This window comes from Melopsittacus undulatus, chromosome 2 (assembly GCF_012275295.1).
Source record: "Melopsittacus undulatus isolate bMelUnd1 chromosome 2, bMelUnd1.mat.Z, whole genome shotgun sequence".
Taxonomy (NCBI): domain Eukaryota; kingdom Metazoa; phylum Chordata; class Aves; order Psittaciformes; family Psittaculidae; genus Melopsittacus; species Melopsittacus undulatus.
The window spans coordinates 92,866,737-92,887,901 of record NC_047528.1 but is presented as its reverse complement, the minus strand read 5'-3'; the positions used below and the strand labels follow the sequence as shown (position 1 = coordinate 92,887,901).

The 21,165-nt window shown below is 42.3% G+C and overlaps 1 protein-coding gene across 1 annotated transcript in view; it reads left to right on the top strand.

The window, feature by feature from the left end:
* Window positions 1–20,460, top strand: part of CLIC6 (chloride intracellular channel 6) — a 29,463-nt gene extending 9,003 nt beyond the window's left edge. The window contains exons 2-6 of the mRNA XM_005151798.3: window positions 15,328–15,437; window positions 15,881–16,006; window positions 16,710–16,816; window positions 17,267–17,448; window positions 18,603–20,460. Of these exons, the coding sequence (XP_005151855.2) occupies window positions 15,328–15,437; window positions 15,881–16,006; window positions 16,710–16,816; window positions 17,267–17,448; window positions 18,603–18,764 (687 nt within the window). The 3' untranslated portion in view covers window positions 18,765–20,460. The remainder of the gene's footprint in view (window positions 1–15,327; window positions 15,438–15,880; window positions 16,007–16,709; window positions 16,817–17,266; window positions 17,449–18,602) is intronic.
* Window positions 20,461–21,165: the final 705 nt, after the last annotated feature.

The following is a 21,165-nucleotide window of genomic DNA, read 5'->3' as shown; positions in this document are numbered from 1 at the left end:
GCACTTTGCTGTCCTGTTCACAGGAAGGATTAGGCAACCTTGTGGTGGTTCCACTTCCACAAACAATTCTGCCTTTTTGGGCTTTTCACCTTGAAGGGTATACCAGGCAAGGTTAGCCATCCTAGGATCCTTTGTGTTTTGGCCTTTCCTGCAGTCTCGTATGGATTCATGCAAAATTATATTTATGGCTCTTTTTTAGAAGTTAGTTTAAATATTGTGAAGCAGGAGTGACAATAGAAATTATTAATATGACCACACTTTTTCAGGAAGCTGGTCTCTGGTGAAGCAGCTTTGAATTGTCGGCAAATATGTACTTTTGAGAAAGAGACAGATCTCTCATCTTTAGAGGTAGGAAAGGGAGTAAGGTAGTGAAAGGAAATATTATATATATTATATGAAAGGGGAGGTGAAGGATGGAGAATGACTCCAGTGCCATCACTATTCTCTGTGTCTCCCCTAAAAAGGCCCTGTTGCTTCTTTTAAAAAGTAAGAAATCGCATGTTCCTTGAACTCTGCCCAAGGAGTGTAAGTAAATGCCATGTGAAGGTTAAATGATTATTTTCATGCTTGGATAATAAAATGTCACACTGTGATAAAGACTTGTGTGCATTTCCATTTGCAATGTCTGATTATTTACTGATAAAAGCCTAAACAAGTTGAGTGACTCTGTTCCAGTTGCTTTCAATAATACCCGCCTTGTCAGCACTAAAGTGTTGTAATTCCTTCATAAAAATATTTAGCTTCTCAAAGCAAACAGCGGTAACTTGTACAGCCTGCCACCAACCCCACTGCTGGAGGCTTTCCTTGGGAAGAGGGTGCCTGTCACAGCCTCCTGCCTGCGAGGAGCCTGGAGCTGGCACACTGGATGGCTGCCTGGTGTGCTATGTGGAGGGAAGTGGTTATGGTGGAACCTCACAGGCAGGCAGAGAAGCCAGTGTGGCATCTTTGGTCTTGTTTGTTTCCTCTTCATATGCTGAAATTTTAGCACATATGTAAATATTCAAAATAGAATTGTTAAGAGTGATCTACAGCAGGACTGGAGCTGCAGATGTGTGGTCTTTTCCAAGTTATTTTAATGGGGTAGTTACAAAGAAGTTAAACATTTACTCAGATTTCAGAAAAATGCTAATTTGTGTCTTGGAGAATCATTGACATTTACCTGATAGTTATTTTTGAAATTATTTTTAAAAGCTCTTACAGAACCTGAGTAGTTTCCTTTCCATAATGGTCGCAGACAAAACTTGAAATGGGATCCAAATATACCATAAAGACCTAAAGATTTTGAGGCCTATGCTGCCTGCAGAAACAAACATGCTACCAACCTCTCAGCAAGTCCATCAGCCTCCTTTTGCCAGGAGCACAGCAGGGGCCAGGGGCTCCCCAGGGGCAGGGACCACAGACAGTCTTTATTTTGAGGAGTATTAGTGTTCTAGCTGATTGGTTTGCAATATGGTTCATGTAGTCTGTATTTATTTAAAACCTGTATTTTAATTAGCAATACCATGTATCCCATATTTTCCCAAAGCCTGTGAATAGAAATGAGGTGGTGGGGAGAGACAGATGAAGAATAGCCCTGAGTTTGAATTTGCACCAGGAAGGGAGGGAATAGAGTTCAGCCACCCTCTCTGTCAAGCTAGTGGGGTTTGGCTGGTACTTATGTCCAGTTTTCAACTGCTCTTTCAGGACACATCTTTGCCAGTTCCCTCTGGAGCTGGCAGGTCTTTTATATGATATTTTACCTGGTTATTTGAATTATGTTCTATGTGGACCAAAATATCACAAATTGTTGGAGGGTAATCTTTCACTTTCACCTCTTGATTTAAACATCAGACTTTGGAATGCCATTGGCAAATTATTTTCTCAAGCCTTCAGTGACCAGCTCCCTGAAGCTGCATTAAATAGTTTATTTATTTAGGTATTTATTATTTATTTACTTATATGTTTACAACACAAATCACAGGTATATAGTTTTTGAATTTAGATTGAAACAGCCTGTCTGTGTGTCACAGGTTAAGTATTATATGATGAAGTATAAAACAGGATGTGTCATGGAAATGCCAGTTAATCTTTTTTTCCCAGACCTATGTGTTCAAGAATATAATGCTCTTTTGTTGAAGTAATTCCCTGTAAGACTTTAAAAAGGATATAAGAATTTTGTCTCCATGTCGAATGTTCAGCTGGCATCTTGCCATGTTATTAAATACGGATTAGAAATAGCACTGAAGTATTTAAACATAATTCTTGTAACAGGATAAATAGCTAATAGCATTTGGTTTGCTGCTTGTGTGCTTGTGACCTGGTAATGTTCCCATTAAAACAAACACAGACGGCCCAAGCTCTGTAGGCAGAATTCCCAGCAGAAGAGAATTTGGGTTTTGAACTAGTTGGTATAAGATTAAAGTAGTGAGTGGTGCTTCCCAGCTCAGATTTTCACCTGTGTTTAGTTAAAAGGCTCTTGGTTTCCTTAGAATACTGGCAGGTTTTTGAAGATAATCTTGAATCTTAAGGAATGGATAAGAATTGGGGGGGTAGGGGGTGGTGATCTTTTTAATACTGTGTATTTTATTTATTAACCAACATATTTCTGTTGTGGTTGAAGTGGATGATGGTATTCCCTCTCCTCAGTTGCAGTGGGAGGGGAGCTTGGGCACCTGTGCTGCCATTCCCCTTTGCCTTTCCTTAAAACCTTCTCTTCTGAATACACCACTTGATTAGTTTTTTGATTTTTTTTTTTTAATAAGCAATGGAGATTTTGTCACATCTCACATTAAAATAAACTGGCTTCTGTATTGGAGTGCAATGATTTTTACATTGCTTTGAGAAGTCTTGGTCACTGTGTGTAATACACAGATTTCATTATCATTGTGTAATAAATAAGTAAACAAGTAGTGGTGACTGAAAGTAATGCTATTTTGAGTGCGACACAAAACAAGTATAGTTCATGCAATATGCCAATTACTTGTGTAGAAGAATGATATCCATAAATTGGGCAAGACTAATTTATACCCTACTAAATTATAGCTGAATTTTTTCCAGTGGTTGCTAGACACACATTAATTTTCCTGCTTATTTTTACATTTCATTTTCTTGCCTTGCCTCTGTTCTCCTGGCCATGCACAGTTCCTGGAAGCTTGCTCTTTGCTGTCATCTAAGCCTTGTAAAATAAGAGATAAGTAATAATGCATTGATAATAATGGTGGGATAAAGTAGTATTTGTTGAACTAATTTTCCAAGCTGTTTTAGGGAAAAAGTAAACTGTCACAAAGGGTTACTGTATTCATGCATTGCTGCTGGGGGATAGGCACCTAAAAAGCCATAGAAAGGATGTTTACTTTGCTTTAAGTGTTAAATATCTGGCCAAGGAAAGACTATACCTGACTGCTGCACTATAACCAGAGATGGAAACCTGGGAAAATGTTGAATTTTGCCCAGCTTTATACCAGGGCTTGCTGGCCCCCTCCCTCAGTGCCCAGCTGAATGAGACACAGAATGGGAAGCACCACAGGCCACTGCCCAAGTGGGCACCCCTGATTGGCAGGAGCACGAGACGAATATTTCCCCTCAAAGCTGAAGCAGACCTAGGAGAACCTCTTTCTGATGCCCCCCCCAGATGCTGGTGTTGCAACAGGAGCATCCAGTTTCCCCTCCCCACAGTGGGAGAGGATCTGCTCGTGCAGGGAGCCTCCTTCAGACAGCTCGGCTTGGCTGGGCCTTATCACTCAAACTATTTATTAATTATTTAAGCAAATGATTGTTGAGCTTACAAAGCAGTGGATTCCTGGTTGCTGATTGGTTTTGCCTGATTGCCACATATTTACTGTTCTGTGGATGGCAGGTAGCCATATGCAAGCATCTTCTATGTTTAATTAGTTGCCTTCCCATCATGAGAGGCACCAGTCATTTTGCTCTAAAACCAGGCTCAGCACTGGGCTAGGTTATGCTAAATACTGTAGCTACCAGAGTGGCTTTATGTGTAGACCTGGTATAGGCAGCTGAAAGATATCTGAGAAAATAAACCTGTAATTTGCATTTTTCCTTTGTGATTTCTTTTGGCTTTAGCCATTTTTTTAAGTACCTCTGTTGGCTGCCTTTAGTTGCCCTGTAGAGAGACACAGCTGTAGATGAGAATACCTGTGGCCATGTGAAGGGCCCGGCCTAAGGCCAGCAACAGCAGTGTGTGTAACATCACAGAATTGGTTTACTTTACTTTTCTGTAAGACTGCATACATACATAAGTTTAATCTTCAGTCTCGTTAGTGCAAATAAGAGTGAATGTTAGTAAAATCTGCATGGCCTGCAGGTTGAGGGAGGTGATTTCTCCCTGTCTACTCTGCTCTCTTGAGACCCCACCTGCAGTACTGCATTAAGCTCTGGGGCACCCAACACAAGAGGAACATGGACCTGCTCGAGCAAGTCCAGAGGAGGCTACAAAGATGCTGAGAGGGCTGGAACACCTCCGCTATGTAGACAGGCTGAGAGAGTTGGGGTTGCTCAGCCTGGAGAAGAGAAGGCTCCAGGGAGACCTTAGAGCAACTTCCAGTGCCTAAAGGGGGTCTACAGGAAATCTGGAGAGGGACTTTTTACAAGGGTGCGTAGTCACAAGACAAGGGAGAATGGCTTTAAACTGACAGAGGGGAGATTCAGATTAGATATGAGGGAAAAAATCTTCACTGTGAGGGTGGTGAGGCCCTGGCACAGGTTGCCCAGGGAAGCTGTGGCTGCCCCATCCCTGGCAGTGCTCAAAGCCAAGCTGGACAGGGCTTTGAGCAACCTGATCTAGTGAAAGGTGTCCCTGCCCGTGGCAGGGGGGTTGGAACTGGATGACCTTTAAGGACCACAGCCTCTACAAATGTATTACAAGACATTGCACATCTTAATTTTCACCCACAGTCTCTTGTGTTTTGTTCACTTTACAGTATTATCATTTAATAATTCCTTTATTTATAATTTTGTCAGAACTGGAAGGGCAGACCCACTGTTCAGCATAAGTACTGGGCAGACTGCTATTGAAAACAAAAGTAAACATTTCATCTAAGTAATAGGAGTGAGTTTGAGCCTTTTGTTTCTCATTATTTATAAAGTAACTTGACAAAGGTAAAAAGTTTATTGCTACAAAGTTACTTCTTAATGAAGGAAAATTTCTTCCTATGCATCAAAAGCATTTAATTGCTTACTAAGTAATTAAGTTAATTTCAGCAATAATTACCCAGCAGACCGTAAGTACATAATGAAGCTAAAGTTAGAATAAAGGAGGCTTTTTCTGCTCTGAAATGGCTGCTGGCATGTAGGGGAGAGAGAGACTTGAAACCAGAGGAAATTACAGCTTCAGAATTCTTTACCTTTCTGTCATCTAAAGAAGATTGGAATTGCCAGATGTATGTAACCCCTTTAAGCTGTGACCACTGCTCACTACATAAAAACAGGGTCGAGGGAAATATCCCATAAAGAAACTCCAATACAGTGTTAATCCCTCAGCGTGAGCTGAGGACCAAGACTATTTGAAGAACCATTTCTAGCAAAGAGCCGTACTGAACATTTGAATTATGAAATCTAATAAAACAAAATAATCATAGTAAGTTAATGAAAGCACTGCATGAAAGAAAGCATAGTGTAATTTCAGAAACTTAAGAGAGTGAGAAAAGCCTTAATAATGAAATTGTTAGAAGATGTTATGAAATGCTAATAGGTGGCCAGGCCAGAAGACATAAATCTTGCCCAAGCTTCAAATGTTAAAATATGAGGTAGCAAGAGTTTCATTATTTCTGCAGGTGGGAGCTCAGCCTGAATTCATCGTCAGTGCCAGAAGAACCCTAAAGCCTAAATTATCATCCTGTTTGTAGGCAGACTCGGCCTTTAGCTTACTACTTATAATCGTGATCACGCAAAAACCAGCTTAATGCTGTTCTGTGGTCAGTTGAAGATGTGCAGGTGAAAAGTTAATTCCTTTTACTGACTTGCACCTGTACTTGTTTCCTTTCATTCTCTTTCCCTTCACATCTCTTTTTGGCCTAGCTTTGTCTAATCTCCACAATGTTTTGTAAAAAGACTTCCAAAAATCGTTTGGCATTCCCACTAATGGTCTATATATAAGTTTTATGTTTGTTTTTTAAGTTAGGAGCAGTCTTTCAGTTAATATTTTCACTGTACTTATACATATTTGTACTGTACTTAATTTTTAGTGCCTAGATGCTTCTGTAATGGTCTACACTTCCCTGTATTCATGAGTTAAAAAAGGAAAGCAGGGCTAAGAAATCCTTCTGTCTGAGGATCCCAGCCACACCTTTTCTGTAAATTTTGTATTTATGTCAGTTTGGCAGCTGCTTGGTGTCCTGGAGCTCCACAAGCTGAGAGCATTTTAAAGCAGGTCTCCTAAGATCTCATCTTTGTAGCCTGTTTTGTGGATGGCTACTAACATCTGATGGGTACAGACAACTGCTGATGGGTTTCAGCACCCAGAGCAGCCTCCTGATGTCTGGTCCATGAACTCAGTGACTTAGACCTGTCTGAAAGTTACCACTTTTTATCACCAGCCATTTTTCTGGTATCTTAAACTCAGGCTTATCAGTTTGCTCTGTATTCACTCTGTTCCAAAAAGCACTGGAAGTGCTCCTGCTGTTCCTTCTGCGTTGCAGACTCCATCTGCAGGTCTGGTTGTTATCATTAGATAGTCTCCCAGCATCTCTCGCACTGAAACTTGTCCTTATGTTTTGCTGAAATTCCAGACAGGACCTACAAGGTTCCCTCCTGGACCATTGTGTGTTTCCATTTTTTGTGAGGGTGAAGAAGAGAACAGGAAAGCCGGCATACCCAGTGATTTTATACACTTCCAGTTACCCTGGTGCTCTAGAAGACATGTGCTTCTTGGTTAATCCCATTCTGTTCTGTGCAGTGGGACTCTGCACTGCTGTCTGTCCATGTGGCACACAGCATCCACTGATCTGGATGGAAAGCATTTGTGTTTCTGTAACAAAACCAGGCTCTTCCCTCCAGTATAGTAGGAGGTCATGGTCAAGCCAAGTGCATACTAATAGAGTTGCTGGTTCCTCCCCCAGGTTTCCTTCCTGCAGTTGTGCCTGCAGCTGTCTCCAGGTTTTGTGCAGCCTGCTAGTCTGGGCACCTACCCTTTTTTAACGCGTCCTCTTCCCAAAGCAACTTAATTTGCAGATTGGATTACTGAGGTGTAAAGTCAGTTAGTGCTCTACTTTGTCATTTCCCCTTCACTACTCAGTGCACAGGACTTACAATGAGTCTGCTTTATACTAAAACCAAAATCAAATCCACTTGAGTGGATAACTAGCTGCACTTCATGCTGTCATTCAAGAGGATATTTAGCAGATACAAAAAGAATCTGTCCATCCGTTTGCAGTTGGTGAGCTAACATGCTTGTTTAAAAGTTACAGGCACACCTAAATGCATTGGCTGATTGTGACTTCAATGAGAGGTGGGAGAAAGAGGAGAAAGTGGAAGACATCCAGAGACCAGAGACCCTGGGCTCCATTTTTCAGCTGACCATCTAGATTACAAATACTGCATGCCCTGTAAGATCTATGGCAACATGTTGGCATGATTTAGCTTGGATGAGTGGTCATGGGGATCCTTTCAGCCTTGCAGTGAATGATCTCACTACTGAGGATATCTCATGAAACACCCAAACACATGCTTGAGGAGGAGTGTACAGAGTGAAAACTGAGATGTAGCTGAAGGCTGCAGCTGTGATAGTCTTTGCAGCCCTGACTTGGTTCTTATGTAGGGGGTGATGGGTAAAGGGGATCATTCCTGCTCAAATAGGAAAGGGCCATGCTTCCTACAGGAGTGGAGTTCAACGTGGACACTCTTGTGATCGAAGACTTAGCTACTCAATTACTAGAAGCTGTTTGCATTGGAAGGAGAGTGCTCAGGGTTTGTCCCCAGTTGCATTTGAGTCAGCAGGGGCAGACTTCCAGCTTTAGCAGGAAAAAGGGGTCTTACAAGTGACATTGTAGGAGAGGGTGATGGAAGTCAAACCACCTCTTCACTCTTTAGGGAAAACATTTTAGTATACTTGCTCCCTCCTTCCCCTGCATGCTTTTGTGTCTTAGTAGCTTAAAAAGAGAAAGAAGCTATTTATAACAGAATGCTTGTGGTTACATTTACTGTTGCCTCCTTAACCTGAAAACTTTATTAGGGTTTAGGAAAAAAGGTGTGCTATGAACTTGTGTTAAAAGTTGTAATCCTTTAAGTATGTTTGGTGTTCTCTAAACCCTGTAATACTGTTCAAGATAAAAGATAGATGTTATTAGTATTTCTAAATATAAGATACATTTGTTTTAAAACCAAAACTTCTTATGGCACACTTTCAATATCAAAGTGCTTATTTCACTCTTAAAAAGAAAAGGAAGGGGAAATGGGAAATTATTTTACCTGAAGGAGCATCCAACTGCTATTTAACACAGGTTTCTCACTGAACTTCTCTACTGCGGATGTCACACACAGCAAGAGTCTACTCTGGGAAGTACAAAAAATACAGTTTATGTGCAGGAATCACAACTACCAGCCACATTTACATATGACTATTCCTTCCGTTTGGCTGAGAAATTAAACAGCAGCTGGACACATCTGTTTTAAGTGTTGGATATTATCTGATAGGCAGAGCTATGTGACTGTTCAAAAGTACTGGAATAATAAGTTGCAAAAGTTTTCTTTGTCCATTAAAATGTATTATAAATTGCAGATGCTGTATCTAAGAACTTAGCCTGGAAGTACAATTTCAGCATCTTAAGTATTCTCAAAAGTGCCATTAGCAAAAAGCAAGGGATCTTGCTACAGGGGTGGCTCTGAGCAGAACTTCTCATGACGAGATGTACCAAGGTCTGAGACTGCTGCTGCTCATCGCTTCAGGAGCACAAATCAAGATTTTCATTTCAAGCCCAGTAGGTGGCATCAAACGAATTCTCTAAAATCCAGTGTTTGGGTGTCCATGTCCTAGCTGTAGCCACAAAATAAAGTTAGTGCTTAGAGAAAATTCCAGGTAATCTGTCTCATCCTCACAAAAAAAACCTTTGTTTTGAATGTGATCTAGCCCAAATGACATGCCTATGGTGCTCCTGTGCCTAGCACAGATCATATCTTATTAAGTGTATTAGAGTTGCCTTCAGTGAAGCGAAATGACTTGTAACTATATTTTTATCACATTCATAACAGAAGTAATATTGCCAGTTTTAGTTTTTTTTTTTCAGTGTTGTGATACTGTGGGAATCTGCATGAATACTGTAGTAGGCATCAAGAATGTAAAATGCACTTTGTATCCTCAAGCAGCAGGTGCTGTTGTTTTGTTTTAATTAAAACAATATATCTGTCACAGCACACCCACAGGACATGGTTATGGCTAGAAAACAGGTGATTTTCTGTCTTTCTGCCTGTGATCTTAAAAAAAAATGTTCTTAACAAAATGGCTTGGGCACTTTGTGGTAAACCAGAGGGCAGTGGAGTTTCCTTTCAGGGATGAGGAGGAGAATGGAGGCACTGGGAGCTCCCCTCTCCTGTTTCCTTGGTTATTGTATGGTCAAGTTCAACGGCTGGACCCAGTGATGCAGAATGGCAGGAAGCAGAGCTGTTTACAAGGGGGGCCTTTCTTGCATTGCTGCTACATGTGCAGCGCCAGTGGTAGCTACTCAGAGCAGCTACTGCTGTCAAGCTGTCATTGTAAGGCTTAGTTTATGGCAAGAGTCAGGGATAGGAATGCAGTGGGTTCAGTTAATCCATGCCAGTGCTGAACAAATGAATCTCTAGAAGGAATTAAAGCAAAATAACTGTTGGTCTTGAAAGTTGCACCCAGCCTTAAAGTTGCTTCCCCACAGGCGGCCCAAGCTTGCAAGCTCCCTGTAGTTTTTCAGGCAGTAGTTTTCAGCTGGTTGCTGTGGTTCTATTCTTTGACAGAAGATCAAATGCACTGTGAAAAAGGAGAGGGGAGCTGTTGGTGTGGTATAAGAAGGAAGAGCACGCACAAACTGCCTCATAGCTGAGGATCGAATAAGAAAACTTAGAGGCAAGTCCCAGTTCAGCCTGAGACAGCTAGCTCAGCAGAACAGGCAGGGGCAGATCCATGGTACTGGTCACAGCTGGATGGGTTGTTGTTTCCCAGTAGCAGCAGGTCTGCTCCACTTGCTGGGTAAACCTGCTTCTTAGCCAGCATAAATATGGAAAAGAAGGTAACTTAGCTCCCTCGTGTTGAAGGAAGAAAATGGAATTGGAGTTCAGCTTTTGGGAAAAAGATATGATCCTTGTTCTCCTTTTTATTGTAGCTTCAAAGGGATTATATAATTATATGAAAACAAATAAAAAAGTCTGCTCTGCTCCTTCTGAACTGTTTCTTCCATGCTTAACCTTCAAAAGGAAAGAAAAAGTCCAGGAAAAACAAATCCCACTCATCACGATTTTAAAGGCACAGAATATTTGAGGTCTGTAGAAGAAACTTCAGAAACCTGGTTCCTAAGATGTCTGGACAGAAACAGTTACAAAACAAATTCTTACAACAGCTCCAGGGGCAGAGGAACTCCAGCTCAGGGAGAGCCCAAACTACTGGCTTAAGAATGACATACAGTGTGTGACTCCTGAGACAATTCACTATAATTGTCCTCTTGCTGTGGGTGAGGATGTGGAGGCAATTGACCTCTTCAAGGCAACCTAGAAAAACAGAGCTGCTGCTCCAGAAACTGAATATAGTTCTTTTAGAACCCTCTTTGATATCTTGTGCCTAAGGTCTTGCTGCCTAGTGAAATTAGCCTAAGGCATGGTGGTGCTCCTACTCTTAGGAGCTTAAACAGTAATGGGAAGAAGGTTGTGGCCAGCTTCTCCTTTTCCCTGCATCTTTGAGTAAGATCTGGAAAAACAACAGAAAAATAGACTGAAGAGTGTGGAACAGTGAAAAATAAATGAAAACAGGGGGTGCATGCTAATAATCCTGTTAAGTAATGGCATGTGGTTACAGAGAGCTGTCAGAAGTCGATACTGTCACAATTGCTGCCTAGGGCTCTGATAGCTCTGAATTAAAGCTTCTGTGCGCTGCCTGACATTTTTCTCCTCTGCAGCAAGGGTTGTCTTAATTGTTTGATTAATGAACTCATTAAATCCCAGTATTACTAGAAAAAGCACATTGACCTCCTGACCAATCACAATTAAAACATAAATGCCACTTGCTCAGGATGCTGGTTTGCCATCTATTTAAGCAGCAGAAGAGCATAAAAACCAGCTTTGTGTTTTGGGGACTTGGCCCACTTCACCTACAAGATCTGAATGTTAAGAGAATGTCACAATTGCAGGTGGAGGCCATCATGCAGTATTACCTACAATTACAGCAGCATTTGCCTGGTTATTATGATTATAACCAGTCTGGAAACACAATCCTCCATTGAGTCAACAACAAGGGACTCCAGCTGACTTGACCGCAGTTAAGATTTCACCCTCCATCATCACTAAGCACAGCAGTGAGGAAGTGTAATTAAATTACGTGTGTGTACCAGGCACAGCTCAAAGTTACACATCCCTGAGCGGTGGTGTGGAGAAACATGCAGGGAGTTTTGCTCCCAGGCTGCAATGCCCCTCGTTGCACTAACTTCCTGAGGGTATTAAATATGAGTATTTTCTGATTCTCTTACTGCTGCATTGTGTCCTGCTAGTTAAGATGCTGACACACAGTCTTATTTCTGTAAAATGGGCACCCTTGCTTTGTTGGAAAGCATATTATCACACAATGATGGCATATTTCAGGTATTATTGTCTTGCTCAGTACACAGCTATAAAGCTATTTCAGTGTCTCAGCTCATGATTTTTGAGTGGCTGGTGTCATCATGGCAGACCCTCTGTTTGGAAACTTGAACAAACACTTTTGGTATGTGTCACTGATGCTTTTATGTCCACTAGGAATTGTAGCCCCCCCACATTAGATGAGCTGAGTTAGGAGAACAGAATTGTCTCCTGTAAGCCAAAATGCAAGCTGAGGTATCTGAAGGCATTAGCTAGCTGTATTCATTCTGTGTTCCACAGTAGGCCAAAATATCCATGTTCTAGGCTTTCAGCAAAGGTTATAGGAAACTGTAGCATCTTAGAGGTGCCAGGTCAAACTGTGTCAAAGTCTGAATCAGATTTCGTGTTCGAAGTCTTCAGACTGTTGGTCACTGTTACAGTAGGGAAAGGTTTAATCACTGCTTGTGCTGTTGTGTGGGCTACTGTAATCTGCCTTCAGTTCTGCCGACCTGAAAGAAACCTGGAGGTGTCCACCACTAGCCCTGGCATGGCAAACCTGGAGATTTGTCATCCTTTCACCTCACACCCAGAGCTTAAGCCCCTGGGGACTAAATGGCTTTCAGCTTCCTAAAGCCTGATGTGGTTCACCAGCTTCTCAGTTGTCCCTACTTGAATGGCTGCTGCCTCCTTTACTGTAGGACCTCAGCAGCTGAGTTTGACTGAGGAACTCCCAAAGCTATGACTATTCTTCTCAGTTCAGGCACAGCAACCCTAGAGCACACTGCCCCATCTAAGACTTTGGGGTGTACTACACTGCCTGAATAGCTTGGGCTTTTAGAAGGGATTTAGATCAATAAAGTGCACCAGTGATTGGCCAAGGAAACTTCTTCTTAGCCTGTGAGAAGGATCATGGCCACATCAGAAATGGGGAAACATCCTCATCTCTGTGAATTTATTTTCTGCTGTAGAAGCCAAGTGCTTTCCATAACCACTGGAGACAACAAAGCTGGGCAAACACCGCAACACTTCACTAGAGAGAGTAATGCCTGCTTTGCACAGAACACAGCTAAGAGAGCAGTACGCTATTAATGTTCCTTGTAAGCAGCATGGGAGAGGAGGCAGCACAGGATGTGAAGGTCAGATGCCTTTTGGCTTTCGTCAGTGTGTTTAACACATCAGAACTAGCCCATAGAAGTCATCAAAAAGTACCAAATAAACAGTTGATCACCTCAGTCATTACAGTTGGCAGGGCATTGCTGTAATCAGTAATGCTTAATCCCTTGGTTTATTCAAGTTCTCATTTTCTTTATTGCTAGGTTATAGCTAGGTTGCTAGCAGGCTAAAGCCATGAAGGTAAAAGGCTGAGAGATTTGCTGTTTGCTATTTTATCCAGTGCAAAACAGAAAGTAGTGCTGCAGCAAATTTTCCTGCCAAGTAGGCATGGACGTTAAAGAGTTTGCACTTAGAAACAAGACAGGAGGTTGCTCCTGTAACATCTCCAGGACTGGCAGTCCCTCAGCTTCCTGGTTGCCTGTATGTCCTGCCATCTAAGGACAAACTGGACCTCGATGCCTGCTTTATGCCTGTGTTTCTCATGGTAAGACACCTGCCTTGACCTGGATCTCTGCTCTACCTATGGACATTTCCCCAGAAGAGCAGGCTGGGGCTGATCTGAAGTGTACTGTCACCAAGGTGGTGGGGACAAAATGAAGCAAAAACTATGTTTCCTTAACTCCAACAGTAAAAGTTAGAGGGACCCAGATGTGCCTGCCTGACTCCTCTAGGCATGGCACATGCAGAACAATGTCCCCTGGCTGCTGCTTCTCCCCTCTGCAGCCTGGTGCAGGGTGGGGATGCCCATTGTTAGCACAAAGGGGGCACAGTAATACCCATCACCCCCCTTTTTCTTTGGGGGAGTAGGTAAAACCTGACATAAGAGGCAGGGTGAGACAAAATGGTGGTGTTATGTATTTAGCTCTATTTTAAGCACATGCTAGCGGCATTTCTAGTCTCATTTTTATGAAATACACAGTAGTTTTCTATCTTCTTGTTGCTGTAAGCTGCACAGCACTGCAAAGCAGTGCTCTGAGTAGGAGGAAAAACACAATGGTAGCTTTGACCAGCTTTCATTTTTGCCACCTACGAAACAAGAGTTTTCTAACACAGCAGCCCAGCTGTTTTTGCATTTCTAAAAGTCTTCATTCCCTGGCGGTGTTTATGACAATAACCTATTATGGTTTTCACTAACAAGAAAGCCAGTGGCTGTGGCACTACCAGAGGCAGAAAGCAACAGAGAGTTATCAGAGGAGGATCCTTCAGGTTGATAGGGAGAATAAGAAGGTTTACCAAGCTGCAGGAGCATCCTCTCTTATATGTCCCTCAAGCTCCATGGCAGAAACTTGCCTGCTCCAGACCAGGTGCTCATTTCCAGACATAGAGCTCTTTGTGAAGGTGAGCACTGTAAAGCAATCCAACGGCAATGTTTGTTTATGGAGAGCTTCTTACTATAGTTGAGATTCATTTGATAGCATTGAGGAAGGTGAAGCAGCAAGCAGAACTGGTTTCATTAATGTGTATTGTTTGGTTATAAGGTCTACAAAACTTAATGGACTAACCTATTAACTGAGTAAATGATACACCTGGTTTTTTACTTCTGTGCACTTACTTCTAATCTAAGTTTTGAAACTGTGCTTTAGGAGAATCATATGAAGGGCTTAAAAATCAGACCTCTGATCTCTTCCAGCAATGTTGTGTGAAGCCTAACTTAACCAATAGCAACTATGCAAGACTGCCTTATTTTAACAAAGCCTCTTAACAAAATGCAATACAAAGTGCATGAGAGCAACACTTCTGTGGCGACACGTATAGTGAGTTGTACCTTTTGTACTTAATACTGACACCCAATGATATGTTTAGCCAAAAGGAAAGAGGGGCACACACAAAAAGAGGTTACATGGCTTGGGTACAGCCACACTTCACACTTAAAAGTGAGACCCTTGGGACCATAACAGGGAGGGATTACACAGGGGGACATGGCACTTGTGCTTCATTAGTTCTCAGTTCAGCAAAGCACAGACAGGTGGGTTCAGCACTGAACTTCCCTTCTCTCTGGGCCTCCCATGCTTGTTTACTTTGAAATTCTTAATTGTTTGATTTATTCTGTTCATTCCCTCAAGTGCTTTAGCCATTACATCTCAATTTATGCTGGTAAGTCTCTGTTGGTTTCCTGTGATCATAAAACGACTCAACTGGTTTTAATCATGCAGTGACTTATGTAGATTTATGTTCACATAGACAAATGAGGTGGAGATTATTTCCTTTGGAAGGACTGCTGTAATTTCATTTTTTTTTCTAACTTACAGCAATATTCATTATGCATTTTAATGAAAAACTACAGCTCCAAGATGACAGGATTCTTTGTCATATCTCTGTGCATGTCTGGAGAAGGATATACAGAAAATTTGCATGAAAATATGTCTTGGTAGAGATGGGTAACTTGCTATATGTACTCATAGCAGACCTGGATTTTCTGCTTTCCTTCTGCATCTGCTATTGAACTTTGCTATTATCACAGATGTATGTGTGCCTTTTCTTTTTTAATTACAGGCTGGCAGTGATGGGGAAAGCATTGGAAATTGCCCCTTCTCTCAGCGTCTCTTTATGATTCTGTGGCTAAAAGGTGTCATATTTAATGTCACAACCGTGGATTTGAAAAGGTGAGGTTGTAACCAGAGTTCTCTTTTTCAGAACAACTCTTCCAAAATGGTGATTTTAAAGGCTGACTCTTCTGATATATTTGAAATGGCACCATGGCATGGCATTGTGTTAACAGTCTGGATGCCTGATTCCTTTTTTGGGCTCACTACTATAAGGTGGACTAACTCCTCTGAAGTAGTTGAGACTTTAACCTGTTTTGCAGTAGGTCTCTGTAACATGACACAGAAGTTTTGGCATATTTTTTAAGCATTTCAGAACACATTCAGATACAGGCAAATGGATTCCCACACCACTGGTGTGAGGCAGCTGGCTAAGGTTTATTTCGTGAGAAGGATGTAGAGCAGCCTGCTGCTTTAAAGGTGAAACAGTCTGTCGCAATTAAGTGTAGAAATTGCAAACGTGGTTCCTGCAGTGATCAACCCCTTCTCTTTCCTCCCATCAGAAAGCCTGCTGACCTGCAGAACCTAGCCCCTGGAACAAACCCTCCCTTCATGACATTTGATGGTGAAGTGAAAACCGATGTCAACAAGATTGAGGAGTTCTTGGAAGAAAAGCTGTCTCCACCCCGGTACTGTATTCCTGGCCACTTCTCTTGCTTTCAGCCCCTCATGGCTCTCAATGGGGGTTCAGTGAAGTGTTAGAATTGCATGTACAGACTTGTCCTTCCCCACCCCAGCAGTTCTTTCCACTTTTCCCCAAACCCCGCTGCCCCACCATCAGCAGCATCATGTCCCATCTCTCTATCATGTACCTGACAGGGGAAGCTCTCTCCCCAGTGCTCTCTTCTCAAGCATCCAAACCTGACTTAAACCAGGCAAGTGGCTGCTCCCCTCCACTTTCCCCTGCCTCTCTGCCCCTCAACAACAGCTACTGGCCTGGCTGCTCTCAGCTTGCTGACATCTGAGCTGCCCAGGCAAGGAGGTTGGGAGGAGCAGCAGCTAGTTCGAGTAGGGATTTTCCCTCTGCTTTTCCTCATGCCAGGAGCTATGCTCCACATAGCCTCACCTCCAATGGAGGAGGCCTAGGAGAAGCACTCGGCTATTTGGGCAGTGTTTGCAGCAATAATAGTTGTTTCCCATCTCCCTTAAGGAAAGGTGGTCATCCACATAGCTTAGGTATGTTTAAAGTAATTTGCCAAGTGATTTTCAGTTCTGGATGGTTCCCTTTGAGATTCCTGGGTATATTGTGACACTGCAGTGTAAATAATCTATGTTAATTAGTGGAGATGGAAATAAAGGCTAGTCATATAACTTTTTTTGTTCAACCCCCAGGTATCCCAAGCTTGCACCGAACCACCCTGAGTCTAACTCTGCAGGAAATGATGTGTTTGCAAAATTCTCTGCATTCATAAAGAACCCAAGAAAAGATGCTAATGAAAGTAAGTGCTGCAGTCCTTTAGTCAGACCTAGTAGTTACTGGGAGAAATCAGAGCTGTACAGGTCTAGTACACTTGCAGTCATCACTCCCAGCCCCACTGTCCTGTGGGCAGGCACTTGCTCCATGGCTCTCAAGGCGAGAAGTCAGTGTGAAGGCAGAGTCACTCTGCCAGGTTGCTGTGCAAAAGCATGCTCCACAGAGATGTTTGAGGAGCCATTTCTGGTAGCACAGCCCCATTCTGTTTTTTCTCAGAGCCCCCATTTAGCTACTTAGGGCTCTTATCCCAGCATTAAGTTTTAAGCTTAGGATAAGGGAATTGCAGGAATTGGCATGGCCAGATGTCTGTGAGCTGGGATGGTGCCAGGAGACAGGATGCAGGAGTTGCCTTTCTGTTTGGTGTCAGAGAGATCTTGGTACAGGCTTGAATAACCTTTTTATTGTCTTAACCTAGATTTGGAAAAATCTTTGCTTAAAGCCCTAAGGAAGCTGGACAACTATTTAAATAGCCCCTTGCCTGATGAAATTGATGCTTACAGCACTGAGGAGATCACTGTTTCCAGTCGGAAATTCCTGGATGGAGATGATCTCACCTTAGCAGATTGCAACCTCCTACCAAAGCTCCATATAATCAAGGTTTGCATTTGCTTTTTAGCTTCCACAGAAGCTCAAATCCTTTTCTAAAATGCAGAGGAATCCTTTTATCTGTTCTGAGGCCACACAGTGGTTGTGTTGGGACACTGTATGCTAGTGCACAAGGCCATTTCATTACAGCACAGTGAGGCAGATCCTCAATTTGATGACTCTGGTGCTAGAATACCTGGTTTTATATCTGGGCTGTGACTGCACTCACTAAGCCTCTCGTAAGTATGAAATGAGTGCTGTAGAGAAGTGTTTTCATTTTCATTTCATAGGCAAAATGCTTATGAGCATGGATCAGTAAAGTTAAATTATTTTGTTCATGCTGATTCAAGAAGCCAACAAAAACTGAAATTCAATTCTGTCTCTCCTACTTTTAATCCAAAACTCTTGCTTGGCTGAATATCACTAGTGTCAATAACACCAGCAGGGTAACAATCACCCATTGCCTTCCAGCCAAGGCTCCCAGCTTCCTCTTGCAGGAGTGTGGAGCATCTACACTTACCTAACAGTCCTAGTGACAAAGATGTCTGTCACTGGGCTACTCTGGAGCCAGCCAGGCTCTGGCAGAGAAATGGCTGCACTGGAAATTCATTGGCTTTCAAACAAACTAGGTCCTTTTAGAAAGTGTCCTTTTTGACTACAGGCACAGCAAAGTTCAGAGGTAGCAGGGTCAGCAGGGCCAATACAGGGAGACTCACACCAGGTGAATGCCTGAAGGATGATGGAGGATGAACCACCATCCTTTGCTGGCCAGCAGGGAGGGGTTAGGTGTCAGCCAATAGTTGTTTTCCGTAGCCATTTGAAATTTAGTATTTCAATTCAAGTTTTTCCTTTCAGTGAAAGTGTGGGGCAGTTTGTTACTATAAGATTATTCTGTTAATTCTGGTTTATGCTAGCTCCTTTTCTGTTTTAAGCTGTATCTCTTCCAGGTGTGGTCTACTGGTCCACATAGCTCTGCATAGCTCTAGCACCAAACAAATCCTCTAAGTGAGTTAGCTTGTTAGCTAGCTTTCTTCATTTATTTGCCCTTGTGTTGCATATAACAACAGACTTGCACACTGAAAATTAAAACTATGCACAAAGAGTAGATTTGTGTTTTTTTCAGATCATGTATGTAATTATATTTTTCTTTTTTCTTTTAATAAAAGGTTGTTGCAAAAAAATACAGAAATTTTGATTTTCCACCTGAAATGACAGGGATTTCAAGATACTTGAACAATGCATATGCAAGAGATGAATTTACAAACACTTGTCCTGCTGATCAAGAAATTGAATATGCATACTTGGATGTTGCGAAGAGAATGAAGTAAACAGAAGATGCCTCCTTTCTTTATTGCTTCTGGGATTCAGATGGGCAGCAGCCAAGATGGAAGTATACATTCTGCAGTGTAATTTTAAGTTCTGCTATTGGCCAATCCTTCTTTTATAATGATTGTATAGCTTTATTTGCTCATTCTTAAGTTATGTATGTGTATGTTTGTGTGTCTGTACAGATGTCTGCACACATGAATATCTGTTGTGCATTCTAAGTTAAAGGCATAAGTCAATATTCAAGCATCTGTTGGAGTTAGGGAAACAGCGTAGGTTACACAATTATAGCAATATTCCAAACTAGTGACTTAGGATAAATTGCTGAATTTTGAGAAGAAATAGCCCTGTTTCTAACACACATTTAACCTCTCATTATTGCTGCCTCTGATCTCTGTTTCACAGTTGTTGCCAAACTTCACAGTTACCGGGAAGGTTTCTGTTTGCTTCTCTGCAAGCCTCAGAGGGCCCCATGCAGCACCTGGCTTAACCCAGGAGAGAGGGCAGCCTGTAGGTGGGACCACACCTCATGTCCCAGAAGCCCTCTCCTCTGTGCTGGAGACCTGCAGGGCAGGTCAAGGAAGCAGAACTCCTTACATTGTGTGAGTCTTCTTTGGTATAATAATTAAATAAATCAATCCATCCTGCTTTCTCCTCTCAGGGCTGCATAACCCATCGAACTTCCCTCCTGGTGCTCCCAGAGAGAGGAACACAGGCTGTCACTGGCCTATGGACTGTCTGATAATAGATATTTGATGAAGGAAGAGGGAGAAACATGGCTTTCACTGTAGATATAAGAAAGGGGTGAACATCTGTTCCCTGCTACTGATGTAGAATTTGTCATCCTTCCATGGCTCTCATCTGGTTTTGAAAGCAAAGAGGAGGAGGAGGTCTAAGAAAGAAAACAGCCCTCCTATACTTCCTTTTCCTGGTTGAGCTCTAGCATATTGGCTTTTCCAGGGCTGCTGTTAGGACTTCATTGCTGAGAGCTTTACAGCTGATCAGACAACGTAAACCTACCTCCTGCCTTGGGGGGGGATGGATTAGATGGATCCCTCCAGCCTTGCCTGAGTTTGTGTTAAACCAGTCAGTATTTGTGAGCAGCACCCTCTAGCTTGGCATTAGGGAGCACAGAATGTATGGACATAGAAATAAATGGACTGGAATAAGTGACATTCACAGCTGCTTTCTGCTGAGCAGGTCCTCAGTGAGCACACAGGAGTAGAGTGTGCAGTGCTTTTGTCATAGGGTCACCTGGAAGTTTTCTTCTGATGGATTTTGCCTATGTACAAAATAGATGTGAAAATGGCTAAAAATAGCCTTTACAGCACCTACATTCACAAAAAGACTCTTTTAGATCAGTCACTCGTCCTTTCCCATGTCAAACATACGCTTGCTTTCTAACAGAGCTTTACTTAATGGTAATGGTGTCAGATGCATTGTGCCTGCACTGTCTTCCTCTTACACACTGCACAGTTCTGATGCAGATGTGCTACCCTCACATGTATTTGTAAGCAGTGCTGAATGTGTGGCTTTAGTTTGCCTTTAGAGAAAACAGGCACAATAACTCTCCCCTCCTACCCTCCACTGTGAACTCTCATATTAGGGTTGGTAGCTGAGCAGTCACTCATCCCATATTACTAACTCTTACTTTGTGTTTTCAAATACATACATATATATATGTATAAATATAAAAAATTAAATCTGTATACTCTTTTCATATGCCTTACAAATTTAAATAGAAAATACACAAATTCATAAGTAATTTGAACAGTGTTCTGTCTTTATTTTCTTGGTAACTTCCTCATAAGCTGCATTGAAACAGCGGCCTAGATTTTAAGCAACACAGGGCAAAATTTAACCCAGCTTTCATTTGTTTTGGGGGAATCATGTATGTTACAGACCTGCAGCGAGATTTTAGGAGCAATACATACTGACAGTGGCTACTGCTGGTGAATAAGAAACCAAAGGGCTAGAATGAGATCCTTGATGGCCAAGCTGCCTAGCACGAACAGTCCCATATCCATGCTGGTTTAGGGCTGTCCATATTTGTAAATGTTTGGTCATGGAGAGATCCACTTGAGATGATCCAAAACCACCAGGGACTGTTCACGTTGGTTGGCAGCTCTTGAGCAATCCAAATGCAAACTGCATGAGAAGGCTCCTGGCTTCTCCATAAATAGAGGTATTGCTGTGTATCCTCAGTAAATAACACCAAGCCTGGGCTATTCTGTGGCCCTGAGAGCACATAGCAATGTGTGGGTCACATCCCTACTACTCTTTTCTACTTCCCGGAAACAGGGTGGCCATGTTGGTTGTGGGGACAAGTACCTATGGCTAAATTATGTCTGGACATCAGTGAGGACAATGCTCTTGGCACAGGTCAGAGTATTTGCAACAGAA